General features: G+C 39.7%; 1 protein-coding gene across 1 annotated transcript in view; it reads left to right on the top strand.

Annotated features, from left to right (window-relative positions):
- Positions 1-23661, top strand: part of LOC308398243 (uncharacterized protein) — a 62551-nt gene that overhangs the window by 955 nt on the left and 37935 nt on the right. Inside the window, exons 3-4 of the mRNA XM_080884772.1 lie at positions 1241-1386; positions 4111-4194. Coding sequence (XP_080740898.1) covers positions 4120-4194 — 75 coding nt within the window. The 5' untranslated portion in view covers positions 1241-1386; positions 4111-4119. The remainder of the gene's footprint in view (positions 1-1240; positions 1387-4110; positions 4195-23661) is intronic.

The raw sequence follows: 23661 nt of genomic DNA, 5'->3' as shown, positions 1-23661 counted from the left end.
TATTTGTTCTCGCCCTCTTTTTCCTGTAGTAGTGTGCTAATGTCATGATTTAAATGAAGTATTGATCAGTTTAGGAGGGGAGAATAGAGAGAGAGGGAGCGATTGTGAGAGAAAGAAAGCAAGACCAGGGTTATCGGTGTGGATCGCACACAGAAAGAGAGTGCTAACGGATGAGACACGTTTTAAGCGATTTCGTGAAATGGATTTCTGCATAATTTTTATCTTTAATTTAGGAATAACCGTCAGACTTGTTTGACTTGTTCCGAGAAGCAATAATGGACAGTGAGATGAGATCAGAGCTTCGTCGAGAAAAAGGAATGGGGATAAAATATTTTTTTAATTCTTGTTTTTGATTGGTTTCATGGAGTATTCTGTATGGTTTGTCCTGGGTCTTGTTTGAGTCTCCATCTTGCTTGGGACTCCCTCTGCATCAGCGACACTGCAGCAGCATCAGGCAGACTGGTCTAAAGCCTACGATCTAGGTTTGTTTGTCTTCCGTTTGCTATCCTCCCTTCCTTTCACCCAAGCTCCCTCCTCTTCCTCTCTTTCTCTTGCTCTCTCACTCTCTTGCTCTCTCTCTTTCTTTCTCTCTCCCCCCTCCTTGCCTTCACCTCTTGTGATTTAGCACAAGAAGGTTATACTAATTAGCGGCCTGTTTAATATGGTTGCCACTCTTACTGGTCAGGGAAATGTTTGTTTGTGTCCTGTTTTACAGTCTGTCTTATCCTTGCGAGACTTCATGCTGAAGCAGTTGTGTTTTGTGTGTTGCTTCAGGATTTCCACATATTGTTACACTTAAACACTGTTGTGTTATCTTCTAAAAGTTATTTTGTTCAGAAATCTTTTGTGTGACAGAATCTTTGCTCAGACAGTTTTAGCCTTGTCCTTTTTGAAGACTAAGGCAATGCAGCGACTAAGGTTCCATCTAAGCCATTGGATTGCATTGTTTACTAATTCGGTGTGTGCATTTGAAATGTTTGTTTAAAGAGGCATTAGATTTAAATAAGAAAATGAAGCTTCATCCTCTGCTATAGTCATGACAGAATTAGCAAAGCCATAGGCCTGCCCAAGAAGCACAGGATTCTGCCTGCATGTGAGTATCTACCTTGGAGAATCGGAACCATGGTGCATTTTAGCCTTAGCTACAGAGTGAACAGTTTGGCTGCACAGACAGTGTAGTCTCTGTGCACTCGATTGATTTTTCCCTTCTTCTCGGCGCCCTGCCTCCTTTGTGGTTTAGTAGCTGGACATCCTGAAGCAAGGATCTCTCAGTTGCTGCCCGACCTACACGAGAGCTGACTGGATCTCGAGAGGAACAGTCGTATGCAGCAAAATTAGAAGCAGCTACAGAGTCCAACTCAGCAGGCCCAGGAGCGGCACAGTCAGGTATAGTGTTCCCTGCTAAGCAAAGGTTTTTTGTGTAATTTTTTTTCCCAGTAGGCCTCAGACTCAAACCCATTATGCTTCATGTACCTATCTGTGTCATTTTTTAAAGAAGAACAACATTTCGATAAGCACATTGAATAATTTGCATCCCATTGTTGCTTCATATTGATTAAATGCAGTTTTCTGATGTCATCTGACCTAGACTTGTGTAGCTTTGCTGTGGAAATAAAGTGTTTGTATATTTATAGGACTAAAAAGCACGTTATTTTAAGAATGCAAATTTTTTTAACTTTAAATTTAAATGTATTCATGCAGAGTGCAATTTTTCTCACAAACAGTTGCATATAATATAGAAGATATATACCGTAGCAGTGGAATCAACAAGCATTTTGGCAAATAGTCAAATTCACAAATATATGCAGCCAACTTTCTGGATTTTATGGATGCCTTTGGTTTTATTCTCTAAGCCATAGAGAATAAAATGCTTCTTGCCACCTCTAAAAATAAAAAACTATACAAATTTAAGAAAAAAAAAATATCTTATTCGCTGACTGTTCTGAGGGGACTGTTTCACTTGTTGCTAATCTTCAGGAGACAGACTGTTTGTATTGTATGGTCATACTTTAAGTGTTTTCAGCTGGAAACGTTGTTGTTGTTGTTGTTTGTTTTACCTGCTCCCCGTAATTTCTTTGTTTTCATACTACTCTTACAGCCATCATTGACCATAATAATCCCCCACCATTTCACTCATGATTATCAAATCCTTTAGTCTCTCTCATTGAAACACAATATGAGTAACATACTGTCATTTGTTTCTGGAATTAAAACATGTAACACATTCATCATTTCATCAAAAAAAGATAAAACGTATTTTAATTCATGTAGTCTGAGAGGGAATCCAGACTCCAGCAGCTCCTCTGGGGTATGTTTTTAGGTTTTAGACGGTGTAAGTCACGACTCGCTACACTGGCCTATCCCAGTTGATTAAGCAGATTAGTTTCATCTGGAAGACTGGATTAAAAAAAGAAGGAAATCTGACCACCAATTCAATTTTAGTCAAATTAAGCACCTGCCTGGGCTGATCTGTTAGTGGTGTAGGGGAACTGCAGGCTGTCTATTTTGAAATTCTGGCGTTTTTTGCTCACTAGATTCTTGGCTGCTGTAGATTTAATTATGTCCATTAGGAACTAAACTGAATTAAACTTGAAATCAGTTTTTATAGGGTTACGGTAGAATAAATAGAAATCAATACTATGAGCTTAGCACAAAAAGTAAAGAATTTTTTTTATCTTTGTTGTAAAAATGTTTCATGGGAATAAATATTATACTGTTGAAAGGCCTGTTTATTTCCCCGTAAATGGTGCCACATTTGTAAGGAAAATGCATTTATGGGTTAAGCAACAGAGTTGAGTGTTTGGGTTGCACTCATGAAAAACTTGCCAAATCGTCTCTGCCATTGCCAAACATCTTAACATCATATTGACTGACCTGGTTAGGGCCATACCATAAGGCAACTTCAAGCTACAGTTCCTCAAAACCAAGTTGTAGCATTACTTGGAGTAAGCTTTAGTACCATCTCCAAAATGAAGGCTAAGTTCCATATAACAGGGGATGTCAGAGACAAGCCGCAAAGTGTCCCAAGAAGACAGCACTACAACAAGACTGTTTCCTCACCCTCTCAGAACTTGGGAACCCTAGGCAGACTTCTATAGATTTACAGTCAAGGTTTGCAAGATAATATGGCCGACGAGTCTCCACCCAGACAACCCAGAAAAGAGTGCACACAGCCAAACTCCGGTCTCACAGGACTGCCAGGAGGTCTGCCATTGCCTCTCACTATCTGGCCCTTTTGTGCTGGTGTTGCCAACATGTGCACTGACACCTAAACATGGGGGGGAACGTTAACTTCAGCACCGAATCCAAATTCTATCTTCGGCAGCAATCTCAATGCAGAGACTTATCGAAATGAGAGACTGAAACCAGTATAAATCCCATATCTCCACAGTCTTGGACCGAACTCTATCTTCCTAGATGACAACACTTGTCCCCACAGGGCAGGGTTTATCAGAAACTACCTCCAGAATCTGGGAGTGAAGAGGATTGAATGGCCTGTCTCCAGTCCTGACTTCAACCCCACTCAACACTTGTGGGATCAGCTTGGGCATGCTGTTTGAGCCATAGTGACTAGCACAAAAACATTCGCTGACTTGCAACAAACGTCATCGAGCAGCATTGTGTGACCAAGCTGGTCACCAGCATGTGGAGGAGGTGCCAGACTGTTGTGGCTATGTATGGTTCTTCCATATGTCCCTGTTTGTTAAATGAATAAAATATTAAATTGCCATTATGTTCCGTTTCTTCAGACGTCAATCATCTAATCCAATAAATGACACCAAACAAGCTGTTTGGCATTGGCAGAGAAGATTTTAATGGGCACAACCCACATACTCAACTCTGCTCTATGCCTACAAATGCATTTTCCAGATTCTTGCAAAGAAGCATTGTTACAACAAAGAAATAATCAACCAAACGCAAATGTGCTAAGTTTGTTTGTTTTCAAATCGGATTTAATTGTATTAACGTTTGAAACAAACGCTGTCAGTCATATACAGAGGATGAGAACCAAATATCAAATGTCAAAGACATGCACTTGTGCTGTTTTGTATAGGTCATTTGAATTGTAATATTCTGCAGTACATTGACACCATCTTTTCTCTTTGTCAGCTGCAGGTAATGGGTGCCTGGTGCAAATGGGAGCAGAGAATCGAAGCACTAATGGAGTGTAAGCAGCAGAAGTGGAGCTCTCAGGTCAGATCTTGAAGAATTCACCACCATAGTTTCTGACCAGCACGCTCCATGCACATGCTTCTGAATACATCCCCTTGTGCAGGAATACACAGACTTAACAATTTTCAGAAAACAGGCTGTGATATGAGATTATACTGCTTGCTTTAGCTGTTTTATACTTGGCTAGTTTAACATTGGACTTACGCTTTCATAGACGAATCTGGCAATATTTAGTGCTCGTCTAGCCTTAGTAAGAGCCTCGCATGTATTAGCATAGATTTGGGTTACAGGGGTAAGATTTACTTGCTCTTCTGATGTTACTTTCAAAATGCTGAAAGAATAAAAATGTTGCTAATTACAAAAGACTTACAAACGATTTTTTACTATTCACCATATTTTTCTGTTTTTTCATTAGTTAAAACATGGATAGATCTTTTTTTGTGTTTGGTTTTAGACTCCAGCATCTCCTCTTGCATCAGTTTTCAGGCTTTAGAAAAATGTGGCCTTTCACAATAGTCTTTGACCAATCACAGGTATTTCTTGACAAGGACTGAGTGTGAAATTTTTTTAGAGTGAGAAGTTGGGAGTTTCTTATTTGTATTATTTTTTTTGTTCTATTAATACTTTTTTTTTCTCAGTACATCTTGTGAGCTTAGATAGCCAAGCCTCATCAATGAATACATGGAATTTCTCCCAGATTCTAGGTTATTTGCAGCAGCATGAGCATACAGGAAATATTAAAAACCTGCCTTATAGTATTTTTGAGAAAGAAGTTCAGCACGAGTTTTGCAGTGCAATCTGCTCTCCTGCCAAATTCTGAAAATGAAAATTGTTGCAAGTGGTGAATGGATGGTTATACCTGAATCTATTGGTAATACATACGAGGTTCAAAGTGAGGCTAATATCTGCCTGTAATTTAACAGGATGCTGACCATGCACTGTATTGTTCTTTAGAAAACTTTTAGTCACTGAGTTCTCTTCTGGTTATTTTTAATCTGGGATTTTGCATCTCTTTCATTGCAAAACTACATTTACCAGTTTTCTCTACTAACCTGTTGCATTCATTTGCCAGTGAAAACCTGTATAGAAACATGAGCTGTTTTACAGAAAGTATCCCCTGAGCACGAACAAAAAGTTCAGCAACAGCAGCCAAGCTGTTCGTTCAGTGAAGCCTATAACAAAATGATTCATTGTCAGCTGTGCAGATATGCATTAGCCAAACCTTTGCACGAGTAGCTCAAAGAGGTGCTTGCAATCAAAGTTCCAATCGGCTCTAGATGTATTATGATAGTCTGAACAGAGGAATAGAAGTTTTAGTTTCTCTGTAGACCAAACGGTAATGACAGAATTTCCACAGGGTGTGAAACACGAGTATTTTAAAATGCTGAAGAGAAGCTATCAGTGCAATAATAATCAGTTTGCTTTATTTTACTTTGTTTAAAACTGTAGCAGCAATTCATCATTCATACATTTAAAAAAAAAAGAGAAAAAATTCTAGTAGCTCACAGTTTGAGACACGTGGTTAAAACTGTTTCCATTGTTATAAAAAATGTGGTAAGGGTTGAAAAACAATAAATAATGCACACTTTGCAAAATACTTACAAAATATTCACCTTTTTGTATGTATTCTGTATTTCTTGGTGGCTTCAAACGCCTCAGCCATTGCTACTAGATAAGATATAGAAAAACCAGCATTTCCACTTTCCACCTCATCTATTTGTCATTTCCCTCACTGTTTGTCTGATTGTGCTGTTGTAATGAAAAGGACCAGGACAACTTCATTTTAATGCCCTTGGTTTTTCATTGAGGAAGATTACACTGAAATTAGATTTTAAATCGCACATGAGTGTAATGTTTGTGACTTTTTCCATTTAAAACAGGCATTTACTCTGTCAGGAACTGGCAGGTACATTGATGAGATTGCCATTAATTTTCATTGACTGGAGTAAATCACCAGGTCGCACTCTCAGGATATCAGAATAATACAGTATTCCCCCGCCTTTCTGTTTGTAGACAGCCATGTTTTTTTCATCCAGTTTTTAAAGACAACTGCAAGGAAGTTTTTGAGAACATTTTACAATGACCAGAATTTCTCCAGTAATTAGTGATAAAATCGGGTCTGATTATCATTTAAATCACGATTATAGACTAATGTAGTATGAGTAAACTTGTAAAACAAATAGTTGTTCTTTAGTGAATACATCAAGCAACTGCAGTGCAATCTGTAAAAAGTGTGGGTTTTTTTTTAACCTTCTTTAGCAGCAGTATCGCCATCATTTGTTTCTTGTAGCTTATTATCAGAGTTAAACAATGACATGGTGGGATTTTCAACCATTTCTCACTACAAAACTGTTCAGCTGTGCTCATGAATATTTCTGGGTGTCTTGACCAAAAAGCCTTCTTCCGGTCATGCCACAGCATTTCAGTTAGTTTAAGGTCAGAACTCTGAGTTGACATTTCAAAACACAAATTTTCTTTTTTATCCATTCTATTCTTTTCTCTTTTTTAAAAAAAAAATGTTATTATATTTATATTTTTGTTATGTCTTACTGCATCACCAACCTCCTCCAACCTTCTGGCCGTGGACTACTACTATGTCATCCTCCTGTAAAAATTTCTTGATATTCACTTTTCCCTCGCTGATTGCAGGGCATCCAGGCGATAAGATAGCAAAGGAGCTCTAAAACATGGTGGTTCCTCTTTAACAGGTGGTGTTTTGCTGGTGGGGCTGGTGATCTGCAGGCTCTTTTTCTTAAAGGTAAATCTTTTTCTTTGATCCATAAAAAATAACTCCAGACGTGTTGTAGAACATTTAAGTGGTCTCACAAATTTGAAACATTTGAACACTTGAAAAATAGAAAAACTTAATAAAATGTACATGTTGAATATCACATAGGAATACTATGATTTACTCAATGAAAACATCCCATCCCATCCCAAGTTGCATGTTTCTCATACAAGTCATGCTTACTTCAGTTATCTTTAGAAATCAAAATAATTCAAGGAAGCAATTTTGTAAGAGAAAAATTGGCCACGGAGTAAATCATGTTAAAACGTATAATGAGATTAGACCTAAACAGTTAGAATTTCAGGGAAATTCATCCAAAACAATTTCTTTTCCGATTCTTTTCTATTAGAGCACCTCAGTAACTGGAACACCTTACTCCAAATAGCTTTTGGAGAAAACAGCAGGAGAGAAGTTCACATGCTTTTTCTGCCTGCGCTGTCAGTGATTACTCTGTACTCATTAAGTGATGACTTCCAGGAAACACTTTCTATGATTGTGACTTATATAGTTATAAGTCTTAGACTTATAGCTAGACTTATAGGTTTGGACGATATAACCTCAAGATCGTATTGATATTTGAATAAAATTCGAGATACAATATTTCTGAAAAAACAAAAAATGTTATTGATGTTCGCAGCTTGCAGGCAGCAGCAGTGTGAGTAAATGAAGTGTATCTTTCTTTTCCATTGAGTTACTGTCATTGACGACACACTTCCTAATTTGAAATATGAATCTATTGAAACAAGGTGCCAGCAGCAGCTGCATTATAGTGCAATAGTGGCGACAGCATTATATCTGGTGGCAGAACATAAGTCAAGCGTAAAAGTAGCCTAAGTAATGTTTTCCCTCTAAGTTTTAAGTAAAAATATAAATGAACTGCTTAACAATAACTAACTTAACCTTGTATCTCTTCAGAAGCTGCACAGTATTGTCACATAATAAAATAATAGAAAAATATTTTCTACCTGCGATGCCGTGTCTTGGGTCGAGCTTTTTAACCAGCTGCTTAAAGCCCTGTTTTTCCACCACGTTCCCACATCATAAATTTCCATACTCTGTTTGCGCTTCCTGTCATATGGAGTGCAGCTAGTGAGTGCCACAGCGACAGTCGGTCATTTGTTCACATTTAGGTTGCACATCACCAGCTGTTAGCATCTCCTCCTCCATAGCCTGCTTGTACTTGACGGTGTGTTTTTGCCTCAACTGGTGAAACAAGTTTGTTGTTTCCACCTTCAGTAGAAACGGTTTTCTTGCATATTTTGCAAAGTACTTTGTTGGAGATTGTGGAAGTAGCTCATTGTTAGGTTCTGAATAGTCATTGGAGGCTGAGATGTGGCTCTTGTGGCTCTCTCAGACATGCCTGGGTTTTTCAATTGTTGTATGCTTTAGGGAACTTAAGGGTATGCCATTACTATGATGATTTCGCAATACAATATTTTCCTATTGCAAAAAAAAACTATATAGGTATTTTTGCGGAAAATATGATATGGCACAGCTTAAGTGATTCAGATAAACATCCTAAGAAGTCCTAGTAATTCCAAATAGATCACAGACTATGAACTGCAACTGTCATTTTGCACTTAAGTGAGTTTGTTGTTCAGTTGTAACGGCTTGGGAGAAAGACTGCAGAAAGTCCCCTAGTGGGGCTCGAATGTAAGGACGATGAGGATTAGCTACCGCAAAGATATGACGGAGTTATACAGTGCCAGGATAAGAGGGACAGATTGGGAGCAATTTTCTTATTAAAAAAGCATTTTAAAACAGAGGTAAATTGTAATTTTACTGCTAATTTTACAGGAAATGTGTTATATTTTACTTAAACAGGTCATAAATCTAATTCTGGCATCTAAAATGATGTTGAATATTTTTCCTGTGTCGTCATCCTGGACATGCACAGAATATTCATAGTTATTTGTGATGTATACAGCAATACATACTGTACATGTCTTCACATTAGTTCCTTAGGTTTAGTGCATTGCCTCTCTCTCAGTTATCCATTATGGCAACACTGCATTATTTTATTCACTGGAGGTTTAGGAAATTGTATGTGAGAGAAAAGAGGATTTTATGCGTGCACACTGTTGCAGGCATACAGTAGAGGTTTTGTTTTCATTCACGCACATGTGCATTTTTTTTTTTTTTCTTTACACGTGTGTGGGCACATGTGGGTTTCTGGTATTCGTCTCCTCCGTCTTCGTGTCACCTTTGTTGACTTTGTCTGTGCTGCTGCAACACTGTGCCCTCCTGCTTTAATGACGCATATATCCTATCTCCAGTCGCTGCCTAATCCCAGCAGCGCTAGCTCAGGAACAGATTACTGCTTCCAGACACCAAAGGAGAGAAGAGTAGTGAAAGGTGGGGGTTGGAGGGGGAAAGAGATGCCTCAGTGATACAATATACAGGCAAATCGAGGAGGTCATCGCGTGCATGTGAATGTGCATACATATGTATGTACTTTCACATACAGATGGTTAACATAACAAACATAACCCACTGTGTTTGCCTCTTTTTTTTTTCATACCGCATGTTCATTTTCCTTTATTTTTCCTTTAAGTGAAAATAACCACTGAATTAATTTAAATAGATTTATAGCATCTAACAATGCAACAGGGATTGGAAAATCTCCATAAATGCATTTTGTAAGAAAGTAAAATATAAAATAAAAGTTGTTGTTGTAAAGCAAGGACAGTAGAAATCTAATTGTTTTGCTTTCTTCTGACTTCAGACTTGAGCAAAGACCTTAGCATGACATGCAGAGTGCCCAACAAGGCTGCCTTATTCAGCAGGTACAGTTCTCCCAGCTGCTTACACAAGAGAGTCAAAATAGTGATTTTCTGTGTTAGGGCATCCTCCATATAGCCTTATTTTATTGTAGTGTTTTGTTCACATTATTATTCCCATTGCGGTTTCTCGGGTTGTTGTTGTTGGGTTTTTTTTATATTTACTCTTGGCTCAGCCAGACACTCTCTGGCCTGCTGGGCTTTTGTATGAACTGCTATACATGTTCTGCTTGGTTAGCTGCTACTTGCAGCTAATATGCACACTCAGTTTTGACGATTATTTAAACTGCATTTGATATTCTCTGAAAACATTTACATGACAGAAGCACCAGGATGGATAACCCTTCGTCACACGGCTGTCTTGTGGTTAATTAGAGATTTTCTCTGGCTTCTCGCGCAGTTGTAAATAATTAGGAGCGGTTTGTGCTGAAGTGGTATTGTCTGTCCAGCAGCTGCTGTCATCATGCCAGCTGCCTCCCAAGAACATGACTTTTAGGACCAATGATTGCTAATAAAACATTTGATTGAGAGAAGAAGAGAGTGAGAACCATAAACAGGCAGGATTCTGCCCTTTAATTTCGCCGTCTCCTGAGAATTGGCTTTGCTGTGCTGTAGAGTAGGTCCCACACACAAGCAGTTTAGTTGTCTGCCCAAGGACTGAAATTTAATTTAGCCAGTGTGGTGTTAGTGTGGCTGTATGTGCGTGCCTGTGCATGTGTTCTGTTTGTGTGTGTGTGTGTGTGCGCCCGTCGTACTGTCTTTGTATGTGCCCGTGCGTCTGTCAGTATGAGTCTGTTTTGGTTTTTTTTTATTTTTTTTTAGTGCTTCTGTGTAGAAAAAAAATATGCATGAACTGCATATTTAAGAGTTTGTGCTGTAGTGCTTCTGTGTGTTTGCTTTATTTTGTGATCTTTTATTCTCTAGTGACTTAATCATTTTTACACTGCTGGGTTACTGCACTACCATTTTACAGTGGTTGCACAGAGACGTTTATGTGCTCACACTGCTCTGTTGTTTTTGGATTTGAATTCATTTTTGTTTTTTTGTTTTTGTTTAAACTCATTTATTTATTTATTTTTTGATTATCACTGTAAACCTGAACAATGCTCCCAGTTACTGTTGGCATCATCAGTTAGTTGTAGAAAAGTTTTTGGCTGTAATTTACTTTAGAGTGTATGCTGATTGGACATTATAAAATATAACAGCTGAATTCTTTAACAGTAGTTGAGATGGGTTTTCCGCAAACTGGCTGCTTTGTAACTATGCTTTGCGTGTATGTGCGCGTCTGTTTATGTGTTTAGGTGCAGGTTCCTGATGAAAGCCCACAGCAGAGGCATATATCAGAGCTCCAGCACTAATAAAAGGCCAGCAAGCTGTGCTCCTCTCCTTCTGGGAACAGCGCTGCTTTTTACTGCTTCTCTGACAGCAAGATAAAGTGCCCTTCCAATTAGAAAAATATTTGGCCACATACCTTCCAACAACGATCCTAGGTTTTTATTTTTCATGCCATTTGATCAGGAATCCTTGCTATATTTATATATATATATTTTTTTTTTTTTTTTTTTTTTTTACAGCATGCTTTTTTATCATCATGTCCTGGGTATGCACATGCTAATATGCAACCCTCCCCACCTTCCAGCGGCACCATTATGCTGTATAATGAAATAATGGTGTTTTAGGGTATTTTTATTTTGGTCTTTGTTTCGTAAGGGTGGGGCTGCATACGCTTGTGTTTTGGTATGGATTCGGGACTGAGGCTGTGTGTGTGTTTTAGCATATTGCATGAGAGGATTCATGCTGCTGTGCGTGTTTGGGTTGATGTCATTCTTGTTGCCCCTGTCATCCGTCTCTGCCTCATGCAGAATTGTGTGCATATATACTTAACTGCTGACGCTAGTCTCCATCTCTGTTTAAGAATAGTGTAGCTAGATGCTCCCCCCCCCTTCTTTCCAGAGAGTGCATTAAAATTAAATTCTCTCTTGTTGTTGTGAAAAGAGGCACACGTAAAAAATAATTGGCTGTAGGAGAGAACAAAGGGCTGGCTCCTCTCTCCTCCCTGCACACCACAGCCAGGCATTAATACCAAGCCTGCTGCATTGTTCTGCTGTCTGCAGCCATCCCCCTAGCCAGACACTCAGCTCTGGAGAAGTCACTTTTAATGTCTGATAATCAAGGTGAATTTTCAAAAAGCTGCCATTTTCAAATGATGGTGTATATATTATGTGCAGATGGGAGTAGAGGAGCCCCGTTCAGTGAGAGAGAGTGCTTGGGCAATGCGAAGTGAAAGAGAGACACCTAAAGGCCTTCGAGGGAACTGCTGACTGATTTGTATCTTTCTATGAAGGATTGATGCCAGCTGGAATATCAGTGTCACTGCTGCAATTTGTCTGATAGTTTACTTTGATTTTTATTAAGCATGTTTTGTCTTTTTTCAAATGACACCGCAGTATCGGCTTTAAATACATGGTCTGTGTTGCAGCATGAATATGTGCGTCGTGTGGTTATGAAGTGTTAGGGAAATGTATTTCTTGAGTACAGATGCTGCCTGCTGTTGCTTTATGCTAAAGGGAGTTCTTTTGCAGCGTTATTGGGGAATCAGGCGTCTAGCAGCAGAGCAGTGGAACTCCATTTCCCTGCTACAGGGCACAGGCTCATCTTCCTATTGCTCCTCCTGCCGCCCCACCCCCTTTCCCCCCACCACTAGGTATGATTATTTCTCCTCCGCTCCACCGCACCATTATATTCCAGGTCTGCAGTTACCCCTCCCTGCTGTCATTTTTCATGGCATGTTTTTGCCCATGTGCAGCACTACACATTTATACTGTGCCTGTGCAATATGTTAAGGAGGTGAATATATGCAGTGTGCAGAATGTAATAAGTATATATTTATTTTCTTTGCTGGTGATTTACTGGTTTTTCTGGTGCTTAAGAAGAAAGGCCGACTCTAGCCATGTATCTTAACAAACATGACTGCTGCGTATGCACTCGCCTCCAAGGCTTTTTACTCACCGGGGAAACCAAATTATACATCTGAGGCAGACTGGTTGTTTTTTCGTGCTATGACTGTTAAAACCCTTCTTAGTATTTTGGGATATAAGCCTTGCAAACGACGACCGGGTAAAGTTTCGGTAATTCATGTAGCATTTCCAGCAATGTTGGTAGCTGATCAAGTGATTGGTTCGTGCAATGTGTGCACTTAAAATACACCTCGCATAACTGACACCGAGCCAGCCAGCAAACCAGCCACCATCGGCACAGTTTGATCACGACTTGCTGTTTTCTACCTTTACCTCTACCCGCCTTCCCCCCTCCACCTCTACCCGCCTTCCCCCCCTCCAGTAGTCCTGGAAAAATATAGAACTCTCCAAAATCAAAACACAAATATACAACACACACACATGGCTGAAATTGACATTATGCTCAGAGGGGAAGTAGATCTAACCCTGTGAAACAGTAGGATTTAAATGGATTCTGTGCTGAGAGCAGCACGGTGCACAAGTCTCCCTCTGAGAGGCTGTCACAGTGGGAAACTTGCAGACTTGCAGAGACAATGGGGGGGGGGGGGGAACCCTCTTAAAGATGCACTACCTAATTTTGTTATTGTGTCCAGTTATAAATGCCAGAATTTCCTCTTCGCTCACTTGTGATGAGTTTAAAAACATCAACAGCGAGTGGGAAACAGGTAGCAGGAAATTTGAAGGTGCAGTGGGAAACTACAATAACTATAACAAAATCAGGGAGTCCGCTGCAGACATGACATAAAAGTATGATCCAGTCTGTATGAATTGATTTTTGAAGCTGACTGTAGAAAAGACAGTTTTTATTGCACCACTTGTGAAATCAAATGGCAGCTGCTAACTTGCATACACTTTTGCTGACATAAAATTTTTCTTTTGCCACTTTTTATTAGAAGAAGTGTACTTTTTTTTTTTTTTTTTTTTTTTTACATGGACTATTATCATTATTTAAATATCTTCTGTCTTTAAATTCAGCCTCTATATACCACTGGCTATGGGCAGCTGTGAACATTATATTTTATTTTTTTAATCAAAAATAGTCCCGCATCATATTGTCGTACCTAGAAGTGTACAGTCAAACCAAACAAGGACGATCAAGTTGCTTCTTTGTGTTGATTCATAAAAACGTACAAAGCTGAATACATCTCAGGGCTCACACTGCCTGTTCATATCCCCCTACTATGCACCTAATACCTGATACGCTGCCTTGATGTAATATTGTTTATAGATAACTAGGTTTTGCCTTCAATGTGATTACATAATAGCCAAGCATTCAAATGTGTGAGCTCTTTATTTCTTCCCTGGCAGTGCTAGTGGTAGCATTATTTTTCTCTGGGTGGTTGGAGGGCACACTTTCAAAGTGTTGATCTCAGCTGTGGTGCAGAATAAAGACGGGGAAAGGAAGAGGAGAGGGCCACAGGCATTCTGATGAAAGGATGTGTGGGGAATCTGGAGTGTGGAGAGAGAGAGGGGCAGCATTTTGCCAGTCCAGTGTGGCAGAGCAGGTCTGGCTTCATGCCAGCCTGGGCACTGTGCCCACGAGGAGGCAGTGTGTGGCTAGTACTGACTGTAGCATAGAGAGACGAACAGATAGCAACAGAGAGACTAAGACACAAGTGCGTCTGTGGGGGGTGTTTGAGACTGACTGGCAGATGAGGTTTAGTTTTCATTTGCATATGAAGTGGTCAGGTTGGAGTACAGGAGGGTGGAAAACGGCAGGGAAGAATGAGGAGAAGGGCTAGCCAGTATTATGTCACAATCTCTATTACTGATCACCGGTGTATACAAGGAGCGTTGGTTAAACTTGCAGCTGAATTTGTATCCTGCTCTTACTGACGAGGAGTCGATGGAACAATTGGCACAGTTCATTTAATCAGGCATTTGTTGTTTCATTTAATCATGCATTTGATTGCCGTTGTTAATTACTTTGTCTGCTGTTTCTTTATGCACTGCCTGAGTAAATTCTTTTTCTATGGGATGCAAATGTTATCTTTCTGCTTTTGTATGCATTTACATATTGTTTGCCTTTCTACGTATTATCTCTCCCTCTCTTCTTCTCTCTCTCTGTTCTCCTCTTTGTATCCTTAAAATATTCTGCACACCCCTCAGCAGTTCCGCATGGCAGACAGCCCTAATATAATCTGTGCGTCTGAATTCTAATTTATACCGTCAGGATAAAATAAATAGTCTGCAGTTAATTATGGGAAGCCGGCTCCTGGCTTTGCCCCGGTGATTTATGAAGTGCACGTAGGCATTCTGCAACGCATTTTTCTTAATTTATTTTTAATCTGTCTTTCAATTAATTTAACCACAAACGTCTTAATGATGGCAGAGGGCTGCGTTAATGAGGCCTGTGAGGTAAAATGAACAGGCACTCGCCCCTGTGGGGTGGATGTTAGAGGCTTTGAGGATGGGGGTCATGCAGAGGGTCTTGTGCAACCCTAGCAGTTCAGTTTCCACAGTTGTTGTTTTTTTCTTTTCTTTTTTCTTTTTTTTTTTTGTTAAGAGATGACAAGGTTAAAAACCCCAAATCAGTAGTGTTTCACTCAAGGAAGAGGATAAAGTTTTCCAGCCTATTTTCTTGCCTTTTTTGGTTCTGTTTGTTCAGGATGTGCCACAAAAATCTTTTGAATCCTTTTACTTACAGCATTGAATACAGTACAGTGTCAGTTGTTGTCAATGATTGGCGCCTTCACACCTACCATCACTGTGCTTTAAGGTGATTCATTCAACTGTTGTAAAGGAAGTGCCACTCTTTTCCCAAACTACGCCTATTTTTCCAGTCATTTTGACACTGCTTGATTGTCCAATTCACATGTCTTGTAGACTACTCATGAATTTAGCCCATCAATAAACGTCATATTCACAGTGGAATCGAGTGAATCAATATTTGTTCTTTTTTTTTTCTTTTTTTTGTGACTAATGACTTCACAGTAACGTAGAGATGTAGCACAGCTCTCCCAACCTGGCTGTTTGCAAACTGACCAATTTGAGGAAGTGCTTTTTTTTTCTCTATTGTGAGACTTGTGTGGCTTCACAACCATGTGTATCTTCTCTCTTGGCTCTCCAGAGCCTCACAGACAAGAACATGCCTCATATGATTAAAAGCATTTTATCCATCGTTTCACCCCTTCTCAAATTAGACCAGCGTCTCCACTGCACTTGTTATGCACCAGCGTTTTCTGCTAATTGCCATTGAGTGCGTTCATCTCTATGCTGGCAGGGCCTGGTGTGAGATCGGTAGAGGCCAGTGTAACCGTAGTTGTAACTGTGGTGGTCAGCTACCAGACAACACACATCAGCCTACCCCATTAGGGACATCCACACACAGCTCCCCGAATCAGGATGCTCTCATTTACTTTTTCCACATCCAGCCATTTATCTCTCTTTTCTCTGCTCTCTAACTCCCTTCTTTCGCTCTTTTTAATTTTCCTCTCAAAAACAGATCCCACATTAAGCAGCCAAGCATGGCTTGGTGCAGTGCCTCTCCTGAAAGAGCAAAGGAATGATTTAATTTCTCCTCCTCTGTCTCTGTGGCCTCCCCTCCCTGCTCATACACAGATCATTACACACAAAGGCCTCATTTTCATCTCCCCGTGAGGGCACATGCAGGGCTTTAACTAGTCAGCCACGCCATGGCCATTGCTGACGATCAATACCTGTGGTCAGGACAGAGCACGCAGTGCTTCCTAAATAGGCCCTCCAGGTCCAACCATAAAACACCTTTGAGGCTAAACATGCCACCCCATAAATCGCCTTTATTTTATTTTTTTATTTTTTGTTTTCAGTCTCATGGAGGAGTGAGGGAGCCATCAGTAGAGTAACTATTGAACTGGAATAATGATGATTAAGAGGTTATGATAGTATCCAGAAAATACTGCTAAACCAAAGGTTCTGTCATGAATCGCTGTGTGGCAGGCAAGCAGGAGTGGTGGACCCAAAATGCAGAACTCAGACACGGAAGTGAAACTTAAGGCGCAGCTTTATTGCTGGGAAAAACCTCGTACAAACTAAACTCACCAAAAGAAAACCAAAAGTCAGAACAGAGGAACCAAGGACTGAAACACTGGAAGGAAACACTAAACTGGAGCAGGAGACCAAACACTAGGGACATAGAAGCAGAACACACAGCTAGTTGAGGGTACGACGCGACACTGACACAGAGAAACACAGGGCTTAAATACACAGACGGCAGTAATCAAGGGATGAGAGACAGAAGGGGAACACACCTGGGAGAAATCACAGCTGACGAGACAGGGGAAACGTAACTGAGCACACTCACATATGACACAAACCTTCACAATAAAACAGGAAACTCAGACACATGGAACCAGGCAAGACATTGAACTAAACAGACAGATTCACAAACAGATGGGGTGACACCATAGACAGAGACAGACTCAAAGGCAGACCAAATATAACACACAGAACTCAAACAATAATAATCATCATCATCATAAACTAGAAAATGATAACTAAAAGCGCTGGGTCACCGACCCAGGACCATGACAGGTTCAGGGTAACAGCTGACTTGAAATGAGTCTGGTTGGCATAGAAATTAAAGCGTTTGGAGCTTCTCTTGATGATCAGCCAAGCAAAGGGTTAGGAACCTGTGGGCAGATTACATGTTTTGAAGTGTAAATGATTTGATAGAATAAGTGAAGTTGCCCAGTCTCACACCAAAACTTCACCAGAATCCTTTTCCTAAACCAAACCTAGGAATTTTTGTATTTAGATCATAGCAGGGGGATAAAAAATTACTAAAAGCAAAAATAAGTCTACTGGACACTGATACAACCCAGCAGAACTAACTGTAATGCTTAAGTTCAGGGTAATGATGCCTCATTCTACAGGAAAAAACTACCATGGGGTGAATGGTTGCATTAATATCAAAACGACGGGGAATATTTGCAGTGACAATCACAATTACCAAGAGAACTCAAAGAAAAGATTTTGGACCAACAGTGCTCTCCACCCATCATCATTATCAAATAAATGGATCCTTTTCCGACTCTCCAAGAGTAGCGTATAGAAAAACTGTTGAAAAACAAGAAAGGGCCCAAGTGATGGGGGTGGGAAGCGAGAACTGATTTCAGTTCCAATTATCTGATCCGTCATTGGGCTTCTCAGTTCCTCTTTGTCAGTGCTGCTGTATTTTTTTGGACAGTTGCGTGTTATAGAAAAGCAACATCAGACTCATAGTGTTGGAGCTTTTCCACAATTGAGCTACCTGCAGGGCTTTTTTCTACTGTATTCAGACTCAGATTTGTGTAACCTGTATGGGCCCAAATTTTCTATTGGACATACAATCAGACTCGGTAATAGCAGTCAAACTATCCAGATCGCAACGTTATTATGCATTTGTTGGACATGTCGGAACCAGTCTGATCTATGGAAGCACCACCTCAGAACCCACAGGGCATCCCAGAGATCATATGTTGGCATTACAATAAGGACCTAATTAAAAGGATAGTTTTGTTCTCATGGCTGTTTGGTATATATACACAACAGCAAAAAAGAATTCCAACTATGTTGTTATTGGATCCCAATTTAGCTGCGCTGGTTTTTCTCAAAACAAAGAAAAGTTACGGCAGAAATGACAAATATATGTAACATGCAGAATTTAAAGTACGCATTATGTTTACGGCAAACACATCAAGACCTGTGGAGATGGTTTAATTTAAATAGTAAGCTACTCACAATTGAGAACTGCTGAGATTTTACTCAGTTGGAACCTGAATGAAACTGAAGTAAACTGAGGAATAGTCACATCTAGTTCGTTTGTTTTTTTCTTCTTAATGGCTGCTTGCCTGCTTAGATTGTGGGATAGGTGATATATGGACCAGACGAAAGTAAACCTGGGGGCTGGCAGACTGAAAAAGAAAAATAGATGTGTTTCTCATCTTGCTTTTGCCTCCAAGGCTCTCAACTGGCCTGATCCTTACATTATCCAAACAGATAGCCAACAAGTTTAATTACCTTTGCATCCAGTCGCTCTCCCCATCCACCGCTCCCCACCTTGCCTGTGCAAATGAAAGAGAGGGACAGAAGGAAGAGAAGCATAATTACTTATTTTACTGGAGTGCTGCAGAATGCCTTTTGCCAAATGACTCTAATTCCAAATGGTTAACAAGATTTTTCTTTTTAATAGAGCCGAATCCATGTGACAGCAAATTGCTTTCCTATTTGGAGCCTTAATGGCTTTCATAGTTTGCACTTCCAATAAGCAGTAAACTCGGAAATTAATATTACACACTGTGTTATGATGCAAATGGGAGCGAGATAGGAGAACTGTACCTTCATGCAGAAAGCTCTGATTAGATCCATAATTGCTCTGGTTGGATGATTTTTTTTTATTCATTTATTTGTATAATTTCTGTTCCACACACTTCACTCTGGCATCATTATCAGTGGCACATCTGCATTTCTGTATGTTGAATTTCACTTTTGAATGACTTTTAATAAAGTGCATACATATTCTAAAATTATAAATATGGTAATAATGAGTTATTTTTAAAAACCTACCACGCTGCTTCTGAGCTTCACTCTTTTCCTTTGTATTAAGTGATTCAGTATGAAAAAATAGCACTTTAAGTGCATCCTCAAGCAGACTTTGTCTTTCCATTGAGGCAGATACAAAGACTGAAACACCAGCATGTGGTTCTGTTCTAGTTTTAGAGCAGTTTTAATGCAAGTCTGCTGGTGACTGGTTCAGTTAGACTGGTTTAAGCCTTACATGCTAAAGCACCGTTAGAGCAGGCGCAATCTAAAAAGATATATTTGTGCAAGGTGCTTCTTAATTAACTTTTGATCCAAGTCATTTCATTTCCAATTCCATTTTACACATTCTCAAATATTAATCCTTGTCCATGCATAGAGGTTTGTATTCTTAATAAGGGGATCACAGAGTGGGACACAGTTCACAAATACACACATATATTCAGTGCTGTGATAAAGTAGTTGCCCCTTCCTGATGTCTTTGCATATTTGTCACACATGTTTCAGATCATCAAACTAATTCCAATATTAGACAGGGATGATCTTAGTGAATATAAAGTGCAGTTTTTAAACAATGATTTCATTTATTAAGGACAAAAAGCTCAAACTAAACCTACCTGACCCTGTATCAAAAGTAATTGCCCCCTAAACCTAATAACTGGTTGTGTGATCCTTGGCAGCAAGAACCGCAATGAATATTTCACATCACTGTGGAGGAATTTTACCCCACTTTTCTTTGCAGAATTGTTTTATTTCAGGTTTTTCAACTACGAACGACCTATTTAAGGTCAATTAAATATGAGTAAATATGATTTAACTCTGGGCTTTGAATACACCACTCCAAAACCTTTCTGTTAGAGAGCAAAATTTATGGTTCCATCAGTTAGCCGTGTTGGTCTTAAGAAACTCCAGACCATCACACTACCACCACCGTGTTGACTGTTGGTATGATGTTCTTTTTATGAAATGCTGTGTCATTTTTATGCCAGATGTAACAGGACTCAAGCCTTCAACAAAAGGTTAACCTTTGTCTTGTAAGTCCACAGAATATTTTCCTAAATTTATTGTTTTTATTTATGTGATACGAGCCTTTGTTTTCTTTTTGGTCAGCAGTGGGTTTCACCTTGGAGCTCTCCCATGGATGCCGTTGCTGCCCCAATCTCTCTCTAATTGTTGAACACCGACCTTAACTCAGACCAGTGAGGCCTGCTGTTCTTTAAATGTTGTTCTGGTTTTGTTTGTGACCTCCTGGGTGAGTCATTTGTGCATAAATGTAGGCCAGCGACTCCTGGGAAGATTTACCCCTGTTCCAAGTTTTTTCCATTCGTAGATAAAGGCTTTCACTGTGATTCGCTGGAGTCACAAAGCCCTGAAAATGGCTTTATATCCCTTTCAACAATGATAGATGTCAGTAACTTTGTTTCTCGTGTTTTCTGGAGTTTCTTTAGATCATAGGATGATGTGTTGGGGTTTTTTTTAGGGTTTTTTTTTTTAGATCTTTTAGCCTTCTTCCTTTTTGTCTGAGAGGATCTGTTTAAGTGATTAGTTAATTCAACTGGTCTGGTAGTAAGCAGGTGTAGATTTGGCTAGTGGAATTGAACTCAGCTTTCAAAAAAAATGTGGTTAATTACAGTTAATTTATTTTCATATAAAGAACGTCATACCAGTAGTCAAACACGGTGGTGGAAGTGTGATGGTCTGGAGCTGCTTTGCTGCTTCAAGAAGGAGACGACTTTCCGTAATTGATGGAACCATGAATTTTGCTCTCTATCAGGAAATCCTAAAGGAGACATTTGGCTATCAGTTTGTGCCTTGAAGCTCAAACTCACTTGCGTTCTCCAGTTGGACACTGATCTGAAGCAGGTCTGCCTCTGGTGGCTAAAAAAACAAAAAGAAGGTTTTAGAGTAGTCTAGCTCAGATTTGAATCTGATTGAGATGATTAGGCGTGACCTTAAACAGGCTCTTCATACTTTACAACCCTCCAATGTGGCCAAATTTAAGCAAGTCTCCAAATAAGAGTGGGCTAAAATTCCCCCACAGCAATGTGAATAACGCGCTGCCAAACTCTTTGTTGCACTTTTTGCTGCCAAGAGTGGCAAAACCAGTTGTTAGGTTTAGGGGGCAGTTACTTTTTGACACAGGGCCAGGAAAGTTTGGATAACTTTTTCCCCTTAATAAATGAAATCTTCATTTATAAACCAGCTTTTGTATTTACTCATGTTTTCTTTGTCTGATATCAGAATTTTCTGATCATCTGAAACATTTAAGTGTGACAAACTCAGAAATACAGCAAATACTTTATCTCAGGACTGTAGTCTCTTAAATCAGAACATACAGATATTTTTACAAAATTCACCGACAAAAGCCTTTCTCTTTTTACCTAAATGTAACTCCATCAAAACCATAACCATAATTTTATAGTTTACATCTCTGCAGAGGTTTTTGTGATTTATATAAAAACTCAGATGACTTTTTTTTTCCTCATGTAGATTCTATAAATGCATACATGAACATGCCTTAGCTCTGTACCCAGCCCTCTAAAGCTGTCATTAGTCAAAAGGTTTGAGAACGTTCTGAATTTGGATGCGGTCGAGTCTGCAGGCACTACGGCGGTCTGACCCGGAGACAGAAATAGCCAATAAATTCAGTTTGATCGGCCTGCGATTGCTACCAGCGATTGAGGTTAAGTGTCCTTTGGTGTGCAGGGGCCCGAGCGTAGCTGCAGTTCAGCCAGACATCGGTCACGTGACCACACATACAGTATCCACTATGATTCTTTCCTATATCACCATGGCAACCCTTCATTTCTTCTCAGCACGCTCCCATTTCACCTGTCATTCTGATAATTGGCTCTGAATTTTATTTATTTTTTTCATATCTGGGGAAAAAAAACCCGTCACGATCATAATAAGAAAATATTTATGAACTGAACACTGACAGGCAAGTGTAGGGAAATGGGGAAAACTAAGCTTTCATTAGACTGGAATATTAATGTAGCAACAGAGCTTTTTAGGGACTAATAAAGCTTGTTCTCCTTGTTTTCACAGATTCCCACTCAGTCTGTGCGTGAGCCACACTGAAGAGTGAATCTGAGTTTCGATTTGGTTTTAATTGGGTCACCCTCTCCTTCCCTCTTCTCCTCTCATGCTGCCTTTCTGCTGAACTCCAGCTTAATTAGACCTACAAGATTGTGACACCACCAGAAACATATTATATCTGCTGTGCCTCTTTTTGCCATTGATGTTCTGTTTTTAGAAGTATTGATGAGACAAGCTATGTAATGACATTTACTATACTGCTGTAGTCATTAATGGCCCTGGGTCGGTGTTAGACAGTATAGCAGCAGCGACAGAAATGGATAAAAGGTTTTATGGAAATAAAAGATAGTTCCTGAAGGTGGAGATGGCTAGGTCTAATGACTGTTGCTCCAGCTGCTCCTCATTATCAAGGTTGCCGGCATCAGGACCAGCTGAGATCTGCTAAGTGGTCTATTGCCTTTAAAATGGCCATGAGGCCTTTCCATCAGCATTGGACCCACTGACACCATAAACTCTGTGAAATGCATAGCCAACTCATATTTTGTTTCATTATCCTCATTTAAACTACTTTTCCGCTAGGGCACTGTCAGAATATGTGTGCAGTCATGCTGTATTTACACGACAGCTGCATGTTTATATTACAGTATGGCATAAAATGCATTTTCTTGTTTGGTCATGGTTGCCTGACTGGTAATTATAGCGAGAGACGTGTCAAACCTCTCCTATTAATTTTATGAAAAATGTTGCTGTTTCTTTATGCAGCGGCACCAGCGAAGCATACGCAGCTTTATTTTTCTAATTTATGAGATCCCTCCAGACCTCATTAGATTTTCAAATATCAAAATCTAAGTTATGTTACAGTTTTCTGTAACAATAACAAATCTTTTGTGCACTGTATGGTTTTGGTTTAGAGGAGGACATAAAAACTAAACTATTCTGCTTTATAGAGCAAAAGAAAACAAATCAGAGAGTTGGACTGGTGCCTGCGTTGTGGCAGTTGGTGGGGAGTGTCAGTGGAATTAACTGATTTGTCTGTATTTATCAGAAGAGAGTGAGTACCTAATCCCTTCTTGCATTATTAAAGATAATAGCATAGGGCTTTCTGCAAGACCACCATACTGAATCAAATTATAACATGGAGTGATGATGTATGGATAAAACAGTGCGGCCCCTTTATCTGCCCTCCCAGCTTACTGCTTCCTCATACATGGACACACATGCACACAACAACCACTCATCAAGCCCTGGAGGGCACCTGTGTTTTCAAAGTAAAGACCACTTAGAGAATAGCCCCAGGCGTCTGAATACTGAAGTGCTCTGTGTTACACATTAGACCCCTCTGTACAAGCCAGGAACATAAACACTT

Source organism: Rhamphochromis sp. 'chilingali' (assembly GCF_963969265.1).
Source record: "Rhamphochromis sp. 'chilingali' genome assembly, chromosome: 6".
Classification (NCBI taxonomy): domain Eukaryota; kingdom Metazoa; phylum Chordata; class Actinopteri; order Cichliformes; family Cichlidae; genus Rhamphochromis; species Rhamphochromis sp. 'chilingali'.
Note: the sequence above shows the minus strand (reverse complement) of the source record. Positions and strands in the feature narration are given on the sequence as shown.